Here is a 16,446-nt window from a genome sequence, read left to right on the forward strand (position 1 = left end):
TACTGTTGTTTTATTGCTTTCCTGTATCTATGAATGCTGCTGTAGCGAAAACATTTCCCCTTGTGGGATTAATAAACTAACTAACCGTCCGTCCGTCCGTCCGTCCGTCCGTCCGTCCGTCCGTCTATCTATCTATCTATCTATCTATCTATCTATCTATCTATCTATCTATCTATCTATCTATCTATCTATCTATCTATCTATCTATCTTATAATTGGCTGTCATAAAATGAACAGATACTTCCACCTAGTGGCTGACTGGAAAATGTGTGAGCCTTTTCTCAAAAAGTTCATAGTGCTCAAGAAGGCAAAGTCAGACTTATAAAAAAAAAACAACAAAGGGGGAAAACAGATGAAAATATTAACTTCTAACTGGCAGTGTGGATTAAAAAAAAAAAATCAATATCTCCCTCTCTCAGAGTCGACAGTCTGAAAACACACTTATTTATTTCTGCTTTATTTTTTTATCCTACGTATTTTCTGCTCCATTTTCTGACTTTTACAGCAAATATGAATAAAGTTTGGAAGACAAAAAAAATGAGCAGCAACAACAACAAAATTTGTCATAAGAAGAGAGGGAACAAGAGAGGAAGAAAAACACGCTTGTGCACCAAACTCCACTCAAAAAAAAGGGTATTTTTAACAAATCAAATTGCTGTTTAGAATTAGATTCAGTTTAAAGTCCACAAAAAGTGCTCAACTTGAAGAGGCTCAAGGGAAATCCTTCTGGAAGCAGAGACGATGACATATTTAATTCACAGATCAAATTCAGCTGACCTGAGAAGTTTTTCGTTTTGTTCAAGCTTTGACACGGAGGCTGCAGCTCCTCACGAGTCTCGCCGATGCTCACGATTTTCTACGCTCTCCCGAGTCAAGAAACAATCCGAGGCAACTTTAACCGAGCGACGTCTCAGAATTTCCATCAGCAGAGGCGTTCGAGCACAAACGTAACACCGTAAAACGGATCGTTTTGGCTTTTAAAAATCACAAGCTGTTGACCAGAATGATCAATTTGATTTCATCTCAGTGTCACAGATTACTCTTCCATTGGCTGTTCTGCGAAGGGTCGTTCACTGAAGGAAAACCAAAAGAAAAAACAAAAGAGTTCACTTTTGTATTTTATTGTGCAAAATTTAATATTCTAAATTAAAACTTTTAATGGAATCTTAATCTAATAATGGTGTTATGAAGGGAAACGACGGTAGTTTTTGCAGTAATAAGAGAGGACATACCCAGAGTGATCTTGCCTTCCTTCTCCAGCTTCTTCAAGTGATGAACCAGGTTCACGTTAGCAGCTTGGTGTAAATATTCAGGAGTTTCCTGGAAGAAGAAAAAAAAAAAAACAGTCAACTGTGACAAAAAAAAAGAAAACAGAGCAAAGTATAAAAGTCTGGCGGTCAAAGAACTGGTGGTTTGTGTGATTGTTTGCAGCTCACTTTCACGTATGTATGCTGGTTTTAATGAAATAAATGAATGTGTTGAAGGTGCGCTATACGATATTAAAATGCATCAAAAGTAACCGAAGACGATTTCCCAAAACCTTATAGACGATCTTCACGAGTTCCATGGAGGAGAAAGGCTTTCCCGCTCCGTCCTGAACGGCCGCCAGGATCTGTTGTTCTCTCTGGTCCCGGTGGCTCATGTAGTGTCTGATCTTGGAGCCGGCGTCCTGAACCACAGGTCCGTGACCTGCACACAGAGCAGCGGGGGGGAAGTTTTTAATGAACAGAACAAGCATCAAAAGCTGTGGACATCAAAGCTGCAAAAACTGGTCCATCGGCAGAAATTTAATAGAAAATCTGCTTTAAAAACTGATAAATACTCGCTGGTTTCACCCGTTGAAAAGTCGGGATCATTGGCCAAAAAATAAAACCAAACAATCAGATCAAATGTCTTTTGTTGGGCATCTTTCTATATTTTCTAATAGAATAATTAATGAATTTGAAGAATGCATTAATAATAGTAAAACTAATCATAATTGTAGCCCCTTGTGGTGAATGCATTGCAAAAAACAACAACTGTGAGAATGAATCTTAGAAGGGATGAAAAACATCTCGATTCAGAAAGTTATCATTTATTCCATCATTACTCTTTTACCACTAGGCTGTGCTAACTTGTGTGTGTGTGTGTGTGTGTGTGTGTGTGTGTGTGTGTGTGTGTGTGTGTGTGTGTGTGTGTGTGTGTGAATGGGTTTGAAAGAGAGATAAAAAAAGAAAAACAGTGGTAACCAGACTACCAGCGTGTCCTCGCTCACCGGGGTAGATGAGGTCGGCCTGAGAGTCCAGCAGGACCTTCAGAGATTTCATGTAGTCGTAGAGATCCTCGAACACGGCCGTGCCCTCGCCCAGGATGCAGTCGCCGGAGAAGAGAGCGTGCTCCTCCTCCAGCAGCAGCGCCATGTGGTCGTCGGTGTGGCCCGGGGTGAAAAGCACCCTGGGAAGAAAATTTGCTCAAATAACTCACTGCGACAAGATTCAGACGTTAGCCGCACGGCAGAATGTTTTTGGTTCGGCGTTTTTATTTCATGTCCTTTCCATACATTCAAAATTGCATAAAACTGACTTGAGTGTGGCTCCCTCCGTTCGGACAACATCTCCATCCTTCAGGAAGGTGTAGCTCTTGTTCCCAGCTGTCTCTCTGGCTCGGGTGGACCGAGGCAGTTTGCTGACTCGCACCTCAGAACCTGCAGGAAGACAACAGGAGAAATATGAATATTTTTTCATGTTCTTTTTCTCTCTCTCTCTCTTGAAACTATAAATGTAGGTAGTAATGTGACAGCTGCAGCTCTCACCAGTTATGTCCCTGCAGATATCTTCCACTCCGCCCGTGTGGTCGTGATGCCAGTGTGTGACGATGATCTCCTGGATGCTCGTGTTGAACTGCTTCAGCGCACGTTTCAGGCTGCCGATGTATTCGGGCACAGCAGGTTCCCCGGTGTCTATCAGCACCCGTCTGCAATACATGTATTATTATTATTATTATTATTATTATTATGTAGTCAGAAAGAAGCTATCCATACTCATGCATTAATAATTTTCCTATTTTTTCTTTTGTAGTTCTTAGTTATTTTGCTTTTTTTTTTTTTTTTAACATGAAGAACTTTTGTTTAACTAACTCAAGTCAAATAACCTAAATAGTAGCTCAAATAAACATGAATATTTTCACACTGAGTGAACGCCGATGTAGCCAGTAGACCTTAATGATTAATTTCATACTTCCAGTTTTGTTGTGTATGCTGCGTTTTATTGCCTACAAGCAAGGACATGCTAATTCCCCCCAAAAACTACATGGAGTTTGGCGTGACGTCACTTTCCATAAGCGAACAGAAGGCACACTAATGGATTCCTAAATAGTAGCAAAAACTATAAATATTTTCACACTGAGTGAACGCCGATGTAGACAGGAGACCTAAATGATTAATTGAATACTTCCAGTTTTGTTGTATATACTACATTTCATTGCCTCCGAGCAAAGACATACTAAATTCCCCCCAAAATTAGATGGAGTTTGGCGTGACGTCTCTTTCCATGAGCCAACAGAAGACATACTAATGGCTTCTTGGACTGTCTTGTCTTTGGTCAAGTTGTCGTTCCCAAATGCAGATATGTTGGAGTGGAGAACACACGCTTCATTTTGGAGAACATGATGAAGGCTGACTCGTCACCTTTCACCGGTTCCGACCAGGTACGTGTTGGTTCCCTGCAGCGTCATCGGTCCCGGGTTGCAACCCAAAACCCGAACAACGCGGGCAGACAGCTGCTCTATCCGAGGAATAATGGCACTCATAGCTGCGGCAGGTTGGGATGTGAACGACACGATAACGAAACACAAAACACTTGGAGGTAAAAGTTCAACAAACCCTCGTCAAACAGGACGTAGAACGGAAGCAGCATTTATTTACTTCCTGTATATGCCAAAGCGCCCCTTCAAAGTAAAAGTCTCAGTTTAACTTAGTTTTCTTTTCACGGTTTTTTCACTTGTGCCATTATTTGATGCTATTGACATAAATGTTTTTACGATTAATACATAAATCCTGTATTTTCACCCATATAATGTTTGCATACAACTTGTCAATTTGTGAACAAAAATAGCCTCATTTCAATTTTAATAGAACAATTTTTTTTTAGATTGATTCTTATTCTGGATTTCAATTCTGCAGGAACTACATATGTTTTGCTATCAGACTGATAAAACCTGTCCTTTGTACTATTTTGTGCCTTTTTATATATTATTATTACTCAACTTAAAGTTTGTGTGAATTTTGAAGTATATTTTTTGTACTTTTTTTAAAATATCTAAATATGTAAAACAGATCACTATGTAAATTTACAGCTTCTCGCCTTCTCCTGACACATCCGGTTTATTTAATTGAAATAAATAATTAAAATGAATCTCTCTATGAGTATTAGTTGCTTTAGGCCAAGCTCCTTTTACTGGCACATCATCACAAGTATATAAAAACACTCTTGCATACATTACTTTCACATTAGTGCCACAAATTCTCCTTTCCTTCATTTTAATAATTGTCCAGCTGTAAATGCAGCTCCATCTACGCTGCTACCAGGTTGATTACAGGCTGCAGTACAAACCAAACACTAGGTGGGGCCATTGTCCAGTCTGAGTCACCTCTCACCTCATAAACTAAACCACAGCACACATGGCAAAAAAAATAAAATAAAATATGAAAGAGTCTGGGATTATCGGTGTTTCACAGAATGAGCGTTTTATTACGAGGTAATGATAATGATGTTCGCCAACTCCTCACAGTTTAACCTCAGATATCGAAGCTATCTGGTTTAATGGCTGTTGTTATTGCCCTCATTAATCCTGGAAGTTTAAATTGGTTTTTTTGTGTGTGTTTTTTTTTTTATACAACTCCAAATTGAGGAAACCAAAGTCATTAGAAAGCTGTAAAAACTGCCCGGTGAATGGCTGCTGCTCTGTATCTGGTGGTGACCTTTGACCTCCCTATAGGGCGCTTAATGAAGTTTCACGTATAGATGTATTGATCCGAGAGCGACTTTATGGAAGGTTTTTAGAGATGTTTTAAGGGAGTTTTCCCCCACAGCTGACAAATGAAAATGTCATCACAATTAAAAAAATAAAACAAATAAAAACAGTGCATTTGTGTTCTTTAATTACGAGAAATGCTACCATTGTCGTTGACGTAGTTTATAGCCATGTTTAGGCTAAGCGGCCATCTTGAAGGTAATTGGTATACAACCATATTGGCTCATTTAGTTCTGCTCGTTGTTATGGTAACCTTTCTGCGTGGCAGGTAGTGTGCATTAGACCCACATCAACCTGTATCTATATATGATTTATCTAATATTTTAACAGTAATTCGGACCTCTAAAACCACTAACTCGATAAAAGATGTTGATTGCAATCAAAGTTGTCTTAAAACAACTTTTTAATCATGTTTCTTAAAGATTAACTTTATTTGACCACAAAGCAGAAATGCGATGGTCCAATAGGGAAGTAGTTCTTTAGTGGTTTGACCTCTTCAGACTTTTACTCTCCGTCTTTATGCATCTTGGTGCCGCGACAAAGTTATATGAAGTCATGCTGGAGACAATTTATAAATGGAACCAGTCAGCTTACAATGTGCTTTGGACCTTAAAATCAACTTAGCTTCGACTCTTCCCTCTCTGATTCCATCAACGCCAACATCTTCTCTGTTAATACCAGCGATGCCGCCGCGTATTAGATTCGTCAAAACTGACCGCAAATCAGAGTGGAAGTCTTGGAATCGACCTCCACTACATCCACCGTATCTCAGATCCTGTGTGTCTCACAGACTTTAAACCTGAATTTTACTAGAGAGGAAATAAAACCGTTTTTGAGGAGACGTCCGAGTCCATTTATTCACTGTTTTGCCAAGTTTTTAGAAATTAATTTAATAATCCAGATTGCTTTTGTCATGATGGAAAAGTCAACGACGAGCCTGAAGGATGAAGAGCAATGACAGCGTGTTCTCTTTTACAACAGGACTGTTTGGTTTTACTGTAATTTATAATGTACTAGTTAACAATATACTATTTTAAGAGGGGGAACAAAACACTAACGCAGTGACTGCATGTTGGTAAAGATGAAGATTTATCCCTTTAAATATTCAATTAAAATAGATTTAAAGAGTTTTATCCTCATTTATAGTCAGACTGTAAAACATGAACATGTGGGTGGAAAGACAGACGACTTTCCAAACAGCGAACTGAGGACCTGCAAGATGGAGAAAACACATAAAACCATACCTGAGATTTCCTGCTGTTTTCTACGGATGTAAATAGCGACTCCATCCAGACACTTTTGGACAAACAAACAAAAAATATAGATTTAATGACGAGGGATTGACACGAGATCACCGAAACACATTTTTAAAAACACTTTAAGTGTGTTTTGCGACGTGTTTCATGTTGATCCCGACGAAGGCCACGAGCCAAAGAACGCATTGGTCTAAATTTATAGTTCTTCTATACACAACCAGTTTTCTGCTGGAGTTTTGACCTTCGGGGAGATTCTTCTTCCTTGTCCGTGCACCGTGTCAGTGGGCGAAGTTGAAAACCTCCAACATCCTGCTTCCATAGAAACGGGATGTCGAGTCAGGACACCAAGGGATCACTTGAAATCAGAAGTCACAGAGGGTAGCGAGTTAAACGTCGTATTTTCGTCTACCTTCATGAAATCTAAAAAAAAAAAAAAAAAAAAAAGAAAAGGAATGGATTTATATTTCTACTATTTCAACTTTGAAACTCCAAAGTCATCCATGTTTACTGACTGATTGACAGGATTATTTTGGCATCACAGCAACCGCCTCCAACTGCTGAAGCAATAAGGCTTTTAACCAGGTGACATCACTTCCCCCTCTGACCTCTGACCTCTTCCCTCGATGACTCCCCCATTAGCCGTGGAGCTGCTCTTAACATCCAGCTGTTTTCCTACATTTCACTAAACGCTCTTATTGCCTTCATTTTTTTGAACTCTTGCTCCCAAACGACATGTCAGAGATCTGAAGTCCTCTGAGAAGCATCTTGTCCGTTTCGAAGGCAGGACTGAATGCACCCCCCCCTAAAAATGTTCATCCGTGTTATGCTGGATATGAAATATAAATTTAAAAAAAGCTGAGTTCATTTGGTTTGATGGGAGTTGGTGGGAAAAGGATTGCTCACGGATCTGTTAAAAGTTTTACGGCTGGAAAATTAGTTGAATTTAGTTTTAATTGTGATATAATTGAATTTATGTTCCCTGTGATTACTAATCCTACAAAACTGGACTCTTCTTCTTCGGGCTGTCACACCTACAATTACTTTACAAGGAGGGGAAACACAACAGATAATCTTTCCCAACGGGGCTTTTACATTACGTTGACCCCATTACATCTTTTCCCCGAGTGCACGGCCCGGTAATCCTACAAGCATTACAACAGCAGATCGATGCAGTCAAATGAAGCCATAAAGCGGATCGAGACGCGGAGGTAAATCACCTGATGGGGGGTGGGAGGGGGGCGTTAACGCCTCGTTTGATATTTGTCTCCAATAATACGTGACCCATAAAAACAGGTGTAACAGAGGGGAATGTTCGGCTCTCTGTAATATTTACAGGTGAAATAAGTGGAGGGGAAAAGCAGAGAGACATTATTTCCCCTTAATGAAATAGATCCTGGCATCTGGGAATCCAAGAGGGGCCCCCCATCTTCCTCCTCTTCCTCCTCCTCCTCCTCCACCTCCTCTTCCTCTCTCTCCTTCTCTCTCTCTCTCTCTCTCTCTCTCTCTCTCTTTGTAATTACACGACATAATGGTGGTGCAGTCGGCCCGTAATCTCCCATTATAATCAGTCTCGGCTGCCTCCACTCGCTCTCCACCATGGCTTCTAATTCAATATAAATGTAAATGACTGGGGGGGTGGGGAGGTGGGGGGATACCGGGGGTCAGGAACAGTATAGAGTGTAAATGTGGGAGCCCTGATCTCACCGCAAATCCTGCACTTATATTTACGAGTGGCGGTGTTTATAATGACACGTACGGACCACATCTGGACGGTGAGCACCGCAGACTGATGCTGACAGTTTGTTGTCAATATGTTTTAATCTGGAAACCTAACCTAACCTAAGTTTAACTAAAACTTTAACCTTAAGCAATCAGATTCTTGTTAGCGTAGACAATTTAAGTTTTAACTCCGTTTTTTAAGAGATTTCTTTTTTTCTGAGATTTTCTACCACTAAATACAGTGGAGGTGAACATTTCAGAAAATTCAACAGCTTCAGCAATTGAGGAGGGTCCCCCAGTAAACTCTGTTTTAATAAAGCTGATTCAGCATCCCAGTATCACAGCAAGGCGTGAAATAGACACGCCCGTCCACTACAGCAGAAACGTGAAATAGACACACTTTTGGGCCGTCCAAGCGTGAAAGTTACATGTTTTTCCTGTAGTGGATGAAAATGAAACCTACTTACATGCTTTGAGTCATGTGATTGACAGGAAAAGGAAACTTTTAGTTAAAACACATTATTGGGGTTAAATGAGCTCACGGTTGGGGTTAGGAAACAAAAAACAACTCAGGAAAAACCTTGTCACTTCCTGGACTCAAAACCTCATCATCCCACATGATAGTTTGTGACTAATCCCTCCTGCCTCCTTGTACCACCAAAAAATGTCCTATGTTCCTGTGTTGTTGGACACCCACATGAGATGACTTGTGTTTAAATTTCACACCTTCAAAACGTGTAACTTTAACACCTCGGCAGCCCAAAGCGTGGCTATCTCACATTTTTGCTTTAGTGGACGGGCGTGTCTATTTCACGCTTTGCTGAGATACCAGGTTGGGCTCAGATGTGACCTGCAGGTGGCAGCACTGTACACAGCCCCACCTAAAACACTGGATAACAACAACAATGGGATGGTTGGACAGAAAAGCAGATTATAGGTTGCGTGATTGTTTGTTTTTTTCCTTTACTGTGAGTTATAGTCAGAAGAAAATCACTGACTCTATATTCCACCAGGTTGATGCTGCCTTCATTCAACCATCTTCTTTAAACTTCTTGAAATGCATATTGTTTTGTTTTTTTAGCACAAACAGAACTCCATTCACCTCCATTGTATCGGAGCGGAGACCGAAACCTGGACAATATAAACCTGTCTGCATGGGTACGTGAGAAAAAGTTGTTTCTTTGGTGAACTGGTCCTTTAAATCGACAATCCACTACTTTGTACAGATGCTCAAGGAAAAATAATGACTCTTTTTTAGATGTGTTGAACTGATCAAATTGTTATCATTGCCATCTCCGCTATATAATTATTAGAAAGTCTTTTTTTTTTTTTACTTTTATACGTGTTATAACAGACATATTATAGGTTACTGCTAAGTAAGAAATATTGACTTGAAGGAATACAGATAGCAATTTTTGCTCCATATTTAATTCATATGATATCTCATTTTGGAATGAAGCCCTTCATCTGTCATGTGGGTTTTAACAAAAGATGATATCGAGTTAATATAAAATTCAACTAATAATAAAAGATCCCAGTGAGCATGGCACCTTTGATACCTGCAAAGTAACTGTGAAAAATCTCATCGCCGCCTCAGTCCACGGTGAGAAATGAGGCAATATGTTACTAAACTGTATCGCAATTCATAATTTAAAATGCTGCGTAATTAACTTTCTCCTCCGGAGCCCTAATGTGATACCAAATTAAATAAGTAGAGGCAGAGAGACATGAAGGAGATGGAGAGGAGGAGAGAGAGCCGGGGAAATATCAATTTAGAGGACGGGAGTGCAGAAGAAGAAAGTAGTAGAGAGACCGGAGCGGTTAAGAGAGGCGACGACACACATGTCTGTTTTAAACCTGGTGATTATGTTTTCATACAGTGCCACATTAACTGTTCATGTTTGAGTGAGTCCTGTGGGATGCAGCGACGTAAACCCTGCCGTGGCTGGAGTTTGGTTTTCCAGTCAGTTATCTCAGACACCAGTAAGGCCGGCTAACGACGCTTCATGTTTTTGAGAAACACTTTGTTTAGAGGATGCTGTCCCCTCATTGGTGGAAATTACAGATCACTTTCATTTTGTGGAGTTCAGTTCGAAGATTTGTTTTACCTGCTGAGTGTAGTTTGTTCACTTTATTTTACTTCGTGAACCACTGAGTGCATCAAAAGTTCTGCTTCGAGTCAGTTCGTTGTGTTGAGTTCTCACTAAAGTGTTTAATACGACCGTCGGTCCACGAGAGCGTGCCGAGTGATGAAGTCCGAATGGTGAGGTGCGCTCAAACCCGAGACTCACACCACCCAGAGGGCCGAGGTCCGATTCTGAGAGAAAGCCAAGTAGTTATGGTCCTTAACAAAGTACTTTTTGTGCCAAATCCTAATCACATGGTTTTTGGTGGCTAAACCTAAAAAACCTTGGCAGCAGCTTCAGATTTACTGCGGTATCCATCTTCTGTTCTGAAAATCCCGACGTGTCGAACTATTGCTGCATAAATTTGCTCGTACGCGCGCTGAACAGCTCCGGTGTATCCGGAGTTAATCACTTAAGGGTTGCATGCTTGTATTAACAGGAGTGTGTGGGCGTACACTCGCAATGTTCCCCTGTTTGAATATTCAGCAGCACCGGCAACTGTGTGTGTGCTGTGTGTGTGTGTGTGTGTGTGTGTGTGTGTGTGTGTGTGTGTGTGTGTGTGTGTGTGTGTGTGTGTGTACCAGGCTTGTCAACATGCAGGCAGCGCCTCCAAATGAAACACAAGTGTGGAGGTGAGAGACAGATATTCAGCAGCTTCCCTGTGGACTAAATTAAGGTGACTCTCCACCGACATGCTGACTCACTGCGACGAGACGGACGAGATGGACGAGACGGACGAGACGGACGGCAGAGACCCTGACAGAATATGAATGTAGTCTGGTGAGACGTTCCCGGCGCATGAAAACTGAGCTGTGCAGTTAAAGTATGTGCACTAATACTATGGGAACTTCCTGTTTAGTTGTATGGCCATAACATAACTCAATCAATGTTCTCCTCCAGACCTTTCAGATGTTTTTTTTGGAATAAATAAATGGATAGAATTCTGACAGTGAAATAGGAGTCATCTGTTTTATAGCTGCAGAAGTGACCTAAACTGCAATACAACCGAGTGACCACTAGGGGTTGGCTCCGAAAAAGGTTCCGGCTCCATAGACTCCCATTCAACTTCTCTCAAGTCAATGAATGAGTCATTTTCTGAAGTCAGTCGTTCTTATTAGTTTTCTGGTGGTCCAATCTGAAAATAATTTCATTATTAAGGAGATATTAGGCCTCATATTAGGGGGCGTGTCAGTTTGATTGACAGGCCTATAAATGACCAGGCGCAGTGTCCTTGAGTTCCCAATTAGAAGGAGTCAGATTCACTCCTCGCTTTCCTCCCCAGCTCGTCCAAATATGGTCACTTCTGGTTCCATAAAAAAGGTGCCGAAGGTCGAAATGTCGAACTCGAGGTTTCAAAACGACAGTTCACAAACTAATGGGTGTTGGTTGCTGCTGGAGCCAAACTTAAAGGGATCTGCAGTTCAAACTCGACATAAACTGTGTACATAATCAAACCCAAATGGATTTTCATCTGCACCTCAGGCCCATCCAAAAAAAAAAATGTTCCTGTGATACTTCACACTATATATCTTAGTTGTGTTATACAGCACAAACTGAAGTAAATACAAAGCGAACCGTAGTGACATCTTACGGCCAGCTGGGATAAAGCAGACAGACAGGCAGGCAGACAGTCAGACAGACAGGCAGGCAGACAGACAGGCAGGCAGGCAGACAGACAGGCAGGCAGACAGACAGGCAGGCAGGCAGACAGACAGGCAGGCAGGCAGACAGACAGGCAGGCAGGCAGACAGACAGGACAGGACAGAGAGCTGGTGTCTAACACTGTCTGATTTGGAGGCCAGCCAACTAGGGGAAAACTGTCAGACACTGGCAGGAAGCTGCTGATTAATCTGAGCAGTGATGGAGAGAAATAAATCCTGAGAGCCAGAGAGTGTGTGTGTGTGTGTGTGTGTGTGTGTGTGTGTGTGTGTGTGTGTGTGTGTGTGTGTGTGTGTGTGTGTGTGTGTGTGTGTGTGTGTGTGTGTGTGTGTGTGTGTGTGTGTGTGTGTGTGTGTGTGTGTGTGTGTGTGTGTGTGTGTGTGTGTGTGTGTGTGTGTGTGTGTGTGTGTGTGTGTGTGTGTGTGTGTGTGTGTGTGTGTGTGTGTGTGTGTGTGTGTGTGTGTGCACGAAAGAGAGGGAGGAAGGACGACAGAGGAAGCCAGAAAAATACAAGGTGTAAAAAAAAAAAGGGAGAAGGAACATTTGACCGTCATGTTGAAGGTATTTTGTTTTATTTTCATGCAGTTCATTCAGAAGCGCTGCCTCATCCAACAATAAAGCAAAAAAAAAGTGGAAATGAAGTACAAAGGACGAGTGGGAGAGCAAAGATAAGAGAGAGAGGCGGGTTAACGGGTCTAATATGTCCAAACACCAAGCAACACTTCTTTTGACCACACATCAACTTAAAAAAAAAAAAAGATGGATTTGCACTCCTGCCGCCCACGTTGAATTTTGGAGGACGCAAACCGGGATATTTAGAAAATGGACACCGATATTTCCATCGCTTTTTGCCGTTAAGTTTCCAAATATTATTCAGGTCCAAATCACGGCGCGGGGGTGGAGCGGAGCGTATTTGGGCGAGCTGGGGGAGGAGCTAGCGGTGGATCGGACTCGATGTGATAATAAGTCCCGCCCACCGATAGCCGTAACCTGACTGTCAATCAAACAAAAACGTGTGTCGTTTTCCCCTCAGCGGTCATCATGTGACCCTCCACAGGATTTCATTACACTGACATTTGTTTTCAACCTCTCTCTCTCTCTCTCTCTCTCTTTCCCCAAATATCCAGACAAGTCTTCAAAAAGCAGCCGGAGAGATTTGCAATTCAATTTTCCGATTCACTTCAGTGAGAGAGAGAAAAAAAAAACAGGTTTAAATATTAAATATCCAGAAGTCCAAATGTGATCCTGGTTGATTGGATGTCATGTCAAACTGCGAGTTCCCTTTAATGACTTATTTAGAGAGCCGTGGGTGACTCACTCACACTGAAGCATCGAGTCAGGGCTTTTTTTAGTGTTTTTGCTGCACCACCTGTCGAGGGACTCCGAACTTTCTGATCTCGGTCTGAACGAGGATGGTGTCTTTCTGCTTGTCAGATATTTTAATGGCGTCCGCCTACACACACAATGATGCTTTTTTCTTTTTTTTTTTTTTTTATAATAGACATGCACATGCAATCATTTCGAGGGATTCAGCTCAAACTCGTGCTTTGTTCATCCGCTGAATACCCGTTTTCGAAAGCGTGAATATGACAATTTATAGTATTTGTTGCTTGCAAGAAGGGCTATTTTGTCATTTATTGATTTTAATATTACATTTTTTGTTGCAATCAGTGGACTATTTTGCAACAAATCCTCAAATTTCAAAAGATGAATTATTGAATGTTTGACATTTTCCCTCGTTAAATCACTGAAACGTTTAATCAGTTGCTGAAATTGCTCAAATTAAATATTGATTTTGCTGAATAACTGATTAACTGCTACCGTGTCTACAGCTTAGAATATTTATAAAAATGGACGTAGTCTCTTAGTTCTGATAAGTAAGTGCCTTAAAAGTGCAATACCACTGAGGGCCACTAGGGGCTGGCTCCAAAACAACAACAACCTCTAATAGATTCCATTCAAAAAGCATCAACTTCTCTCCTGAAAATACAAAGTCAAGGACTCCCTCCGTTTGGTGTTCATGACCAAAACACATCCAGCTGGTAAATCACAAACAACTGAAAATGGAGACGCCATCTTAACTCTAAAGCACCCTTCCTCTTCCTCCTCTTCCTCCTCTTCCTCCTCCTCCTCTCTTGGTTTGAAGATTGCTTCGTACTGAATGAAGAATGAGGCGCGTCAAGCTCCCACACACACAAAAAAGCAGGTGACTTTTAAGCTTCACTTTTCATTCTTCCATTTAAGGGCAGGGAATGAATCTCCAGATAATACTCACACCTTTGGTCCGGGGAATTGAAAAGTCCACGTATGTCTGCAGAACGGGAGGCCATATTGGAGGGGGGAGGGGGGGGGGTGGCAAGACACCATTACTACTCATTTAAAGGTACATCTTTTCTTTTGCCCGGGGGTGTGGAGTCTCCTCAGAGATATATTAGCTTTAGTCACTAGATAGGAGGGAAGCCTTTTTAAACGGTGCAATGCTTGTGAGATGGACAGTGGAGCGCTGCTTACTTCATACTTCACACCAGGCAACAATAACGAGGAAATACAAGGCTGAAAAAAAGGATTCAAAACAATGTAAAATCGTGAAAAAAACAACGACGCCCGGCTCTATTGGAAGTTTTATTTGTTAAGACGTCCAGAGACGTACGCGGAGCGAGAGGAAAAGCAGTAACCTTCACGAGGAAGTATTCCACGTTACGTCGCTTGATTTACACTCGTTGGTAACGTGAACATTTGTGATTTCCTGAAACTGGAGCAGAGAAACATCTGATTTTTGGGGTCAAAACTCTGGAAAAGGTCAATAGAAATGCTTCAGAAAGTCTGCGGCGATGAAGCGACGAGCCGGGTGAGGCGTTCTGAGTGACATTCAGGTTTCAAAGAGGGGCGGAGCTTCACTGTCGGGAGGTTGTGCAACCGTGAATTCGTCCCCCAGGGTCAGACTGTCAACACCGAGTTCGACCGGGACCTTCTGAGGCGTCTGAGGGTTGTTAGCGTTGTTAGCTGGTTGCTATTTTTTTATATTAGCTGTTGGTTAGCTTCGTCAGCTGTATGTTAACGTTGTTAGCTCTTTGTTAACTTGAGTTTATCTGTATTTTTTAAGCCGTTTTGCAACTACTGCATACTGGGAGAAAATGGAGGACAAAATGCACAGGCCTTCATCTGCAGGGAACTACTTTTCCAGGGAAATAAAAAGAGGGAAATTTGGACTAAATGGACTGAAAGTTTTAAAGATACTGACTCGGCATTTTTTTTTTTTTTTTGCATGGAATGAGGGCTCTGCTTTTTTGCATTTCAAAATCTCGAGAGCCCGAACTGACGAAGAAATGTAGAGTAATGTTTTAAAACAGACTTTATAAATCCCAAACGTCTCCTTCAAGAGTGCTTTCTAAACGACTTCATCGGCTCTATCACTCTTTAACTGCTTTTATTTTGACTTGTAATAGGACAAGGATGAAGTGACTGAATGTTGTCATTGCCGTTATAAAAATCTTGCCACAAAAACCCGACAATGAATCGTTTAATAATTGATCCGCGTAGACGCAGAATGATACGCTTTGTGTCATGGATCTCGACTGTCAGACGAAACTATTGAAGCATTTGTTCACCCAGATTACAAAAGAGCGATTTATTTTATTTTCCTCTAACGCGAAGCCGTCATCCAGATACATTTTGCTTTGACATGTCTATCTGCTTTCATCCCACTATGAGATGAATGGGATCAGAGCAATAATACAAAAATTAAAAAAAGACATTTAGAAAACTGAAGTGTTGTGTGTTTTCAGTAAAAATGTCACAATTACTCCGGATAATTCACTGACATCACTTCAAAGGCTTTTTTTGTTTTTACATTTTGTGTAAAGACACCAAGCTGATGAAAACTGTTGCAAAAAAAATCTGTTCAATGTACTAAATGTCATGCCACAAATGAAAATCCAATCACTCTGTCGGGTGAATGCAGTGATCTCAAAAGCATTTTCAAAATAAAGCAGCAAACCAACGATGTCAGCCGTCGGTTTTGTGAATGTTTTGTTTTGACGCCATCTTGCAATATTGAAGCCAGAAGTGACCATATTGGAAACCTGACAATACTACGTCCCGCCCACCGATAGCTGCAACCTGACTGCACCACAGGCCTGTCAATCAAACAGACACGCCCCCAAAAACAGGTCTTCTTGAATCTTCTTTTCTAATGAATGAGGGATTATTTTCAGATGGACCTCCAGAAAACTAAGAAGAAGGAGTGACTTTAGCTAACAACACCGAGATAACTGATGGACACATTTTATTCACTTTGGATTTGATGAGAGAAGTTGAATGGGAGTCTATGGAGCCGGAGGCTTTTTGGAGCCGACCTCTAGTGGCACTCGCTGGTATTACAGTTTACGGTACTGTTTGCATTGAACTCATTTTTCATGTCCATTTTTATATACAGTCTCTGATCAAAACCTCAAATAAAACCAAAACTATCCATATGAATAAACACTACATACAAATATGTAAAAAAAAAAGAAAAAAAAAGATCTTTTGTAATTTTAGCAACTCTTTAAAAACACATACTGACCATTTGAAAACACCTGATTGCATTTAGCCAACACATCTCTAATGCAGATGGTGCGAATACTCGGTGGTTCTTATCACCAAAAGAATTTAGGTGTGCGTCCTGAATGTGTGTG

General features: G+C 41.2%; 1 protein-coding gene across 1 annotated transcript; it reads right to left on the minus strand.

Moving 5' to 3' along the window:
• Nucleotides 1–423: 423 nt before the first annotated feature.
• Nucleotides 424–3,891, minus strand: lactb2 (lactamase, beta 2). The gene is made up of 7 exons (XM_069708966.1): nt 3,665–3,891; nt 2,792–2,952; nt 2,563–2,683; nt 2,255–2,433; nt 1,541–1,689; nt 1,233–1,320; nt 424–1,073 (listed from the first exon to the last, which is right to left on the minus strand). Exons 1-7 carry the CDS (start codon nt 3,784–3,786, stop codon nt 1,030–1,032), a joined length of 864 nt encoding a protein of 287 aa, XP_069565067.1. The 5' UTR covers nt 3,787–3,891; the 3' UTR covers nt 424–1,029.
• Nucleotides 3,892–16,446: the final 12,555 nt, after the last annotated feature.

This window comes from Brachyistius frenatus, unplaced genomic scaffold (assembly GCF_029030835.1).
Source record: "Brachyistius frenatus isolate BFR_SWC_R1_liver_20210118 unplaced genomic scaffold, ASM2903083v1 Contig_79, whole genome shotgun sequence".
NCBI classification, from domain to species: Eukaryota; Metazoa; Chordata; class Actinopteri; family Embiotocidae; genus Brachyistius; species Brachyistius frenatus.

Excerpts from the sequence above, each read along its gene's own strand:
- lactb2 (XM_069708966.1), bottom strand. The coding sequence starts at position 3,786 with ATGAGTGCCATTATTCCTCGGATAGAGCAGCTGTCTGCCCGCGTTGTT. Across the intron at positions 2,953-3,664 it reads CTGGTCGGAACCGGTGAAAG|ACGGGTGCTGATAGACACCG; the intron begins GTGACGAGTCAG and ends CATGTATTGCAG. Across the intron at positions 2,434-2,562 it reads ACGGAGGGAGCCACACTCAA|GGTGCTTTTCACCCCGGGCC; the intron begins GTCAGTTTTATG and ends TTTTCTTCCCAG.